The 2,500-nt window shown below is 52.8% G+C and overlaps 1 protein-coding gene across 3 annotated transcripts in view; it reads right to left on the bottom strand.

Moving 5' to 3' along the window:
- The window catches only part of sema4c (sema domain, immunoglobulin domain (Ig), transmembrane domain (TM) and short cytoplasmic domain, (semaphorin) 4C), a 56,912-nt gene that overhangs the window by 1,184 nt on the left and 53,228 nt on the right, over positions 1-2,500 (bottom strand). For 2 of the 3 annotated variants that reach the window (XM_081714925.1, XM_035529885.2), the window contains one exon: positions 1-2,500. This exon is cut by the window's left edge and continues 1,184 nt beyond it; it is cut by the window's right edge and continues 369 nt beyond it. In XM_081714925.1, the coding sequence (XP_081571051.1) occupies positions 1,971-2,500 (530 nt within the window). In that variant the 3' untranslated portion in view covers positions 1-1,970. The other variant, XR_014123948.1, reaches the window with a different exon arrangement.

Genomic DNA, 2,500 nt, shown 5'->3' with positions numbered 1-2,500 from the left:
TATCATAGAGCAGTTCTTCCCTGTGCAGTTAAATAAGGAAACAGGAGAAAGAGTGAGAACCAAACAGGTAAACAGAAGAAGAGCTGGCGTCTGCTCTGGCCTACCCCAAGGTGAAGAGGCACAGCGAAAGAATTTTTAAAACATTTTTTTTTCTTTGTTTTAATATTTTCAACAATGAATAGGACTTTTTCCTTTTTTTCCCACAGCTCTGCAGTCACGACCGAGTAAATGGTGGCCGGTTTGGCTTTTGCAGCACATCATGCAACAAAGCAGGAGTGAGTGATGTGTGCCGCGGCACGGGCCCCTCGTTCCCTAACGGGTCTGAGACCTTCCGCCCACGTCCACGCAGCACACAGAACCTGCGGCACGCAGACAAAGACAAAACCGCGTTTCTCTCGGACGTGCTGAGCCACTGAGACTGCTTCAGCCACAAACCACCATCAGGGCAAGTTCCAAGCTGAAACAACAAATCACTTCACAACCTACACCCTGTACAGAAAAAAAGCAACGAGTTATTTTAGGGCTTTTCTTTAAATAAAATATTTACCTGCACTGGTTCAGCCTTAAATTCTGATTGGTTACAGCCACATCCGTTATCGTGCGTCTGCACAAGCACACAGTCAGCCTCTCGTTTTCCTTGCCGTGGTTCACAGTCATGTCAGGCTCAGGATGTCCAGGCGCTCCAGGAGAACGAGACGTTCTCAGGGCGTAAAGGGCAGTGTGTTCTAGAAAGTTCGGATGAAACAATTCCATTGCACCTCCAAGAGTTCCAGCCTAGTTTGGTGAGTTTTAGGGGTGTTTCCTTTGGCAGCCCATCCTAGTGGCCCGAGTCAAACACAAACACGCACACGCGCAGGGACATGCGCGCGCGCGCGCGCACACACACACACACACACACACACACACACACACACACACACACACACACACACACACACACAGAGCCATGCACTTGCAGAAACATCCAGTACAGCGCTAATGTGGCTTAACCCAGTTTTGCACATTCCACACTGCGAGGGTTTGAATTAAAGGTTTGTTTGGGCACAGGGATGAGTGTCGCTCCCACATTCCAACTGTCCAACAGTCCCTGGTCTCCTCCTTCATAAGTCCCAATATTAAAGAAGACAAGTCAAATCTTTAGGTCTTTAAATTACAAACAACATCACAATATATTAGTGCTTTGAGTCTCAAAAGACAACATAAAAAAATAAAAAGCAAAATTTTGAACCAAGCTGTATAGAAAGTCTGGCAGGTTCTCCTTTACTGGAGCTTTCACTCCCGGCTCCTGCCCCCCCCCCCGACACGGTTCATACATTCCCCTCCTCCGGTTTTCCACCCGAGAAAAGCTCGATTGTCGTCTTGCAGAAAGTCTTAATTTGTCCAATTTTGCCCCCCTCTGCGTCTCTTCTGTTTAGAAACAGTGAAAAAAATCCAGTCCTGTCACCTGTCCAAACCCCGCCTAGGTGAAGCTCGCCAGGTGCAGCTTGCCCAGGGGAAACTCACCCAGGTGAAGCCTGTGAGCTGTTCTCCGCAACCACAGAACACGACAAGAAGACCGTATCCTCTCACCGGTCAGCTAGCAGCCTGTCACACCAGTTTGATTGACAGCTACGTCTGTCCACTCAGGCTCCGTTGTATAGCCCCTAAGCTGTACCTGTGTTTTCATCCGCCCGCCTCAGACCCAGTAAATTCCAAAGAAGATGCGCTTTTGTTAGGATGCGCTGAATGCAGAAGATGAGGTTACTGTCGAAGGGGAGGGGCAACACCCCGCCCCACCCCCCCAAAAAAAGCCCACACACAGCACAAAGCTGGACGGCATTGGCAGAGAGAGGATGAATTGAATGGAGCGTGTGTGTGTGTGTGTGTGTGTGTGTGTGTGTGTGTGAGAGAAGATTCTTCTCCATAAAAGGAGGGAGGTAGTTTGAAGTTCAGCGCCTCTCTGCGACCTCTCCGCAACCTCTCCGCAACCTCTACACGGATGACTCTTCGGGGTTGGCGTCAGGCAGCACGCTCCGCTGCTGAAGGGTTCTCCTCAGCTCCTCCTTAAAGGGGCTGGAGTAGTCGGGCTCCCTCCCGCCCAGTCCCAGGCCGGCTCCGCCCCCCATCCCAGCCCCCGCGCCGCTCCGCTCCTCCCCGGCCACGCCCAGGTTGAGCCGCACGTACCCGTTGGTTCCCGAGCTGCGGATGTTGGTCAGGCTGAGTCGGCTGGGCGAGTGAATCGGCTGCCCGGGTATGGCACTGGGCGAGGTAGAGCTGGCACTGGGACACACGGCGTGCCCGGGCACGATCTTCAGCGAGCCATCCGAGTAGTAGTAGTTGGCGCCGGTCTCCCAAAAGCGGTCCTCGTCACTGGGCATCTTACTGGGCACAAAGGACGGAGGCTCCTTGGGCAGCGTGATGGGGTACACCAGCGTGCTCTCGAGGGGCTTCATCTCGGCACCTTTACCCAGAGCCAGCTTGAGCCTCCTCCGCAGGTAGAGGGCAGCGATGAGCAGCAGGA

Source organism: Electrophorus electricus, chromosome 5 (genome assembly GCF_041902795.1).
Source record: "Electrophorus electricus isolate QZ-2024a chromosome 5, ASM4190279v1, whole genome shotgun sequence".
Lineage (NCBI taxonomy): Eukaryota > Metazoa > Chordata > Actinopteri > Gymnotiformes > Gymnotidae > Electrophorus > Electrophorus electricus.
Note: the sequence above shows the minus strand (reverse complement) of the source record. Positions and strands in the feature narration are given on the sequence as shown.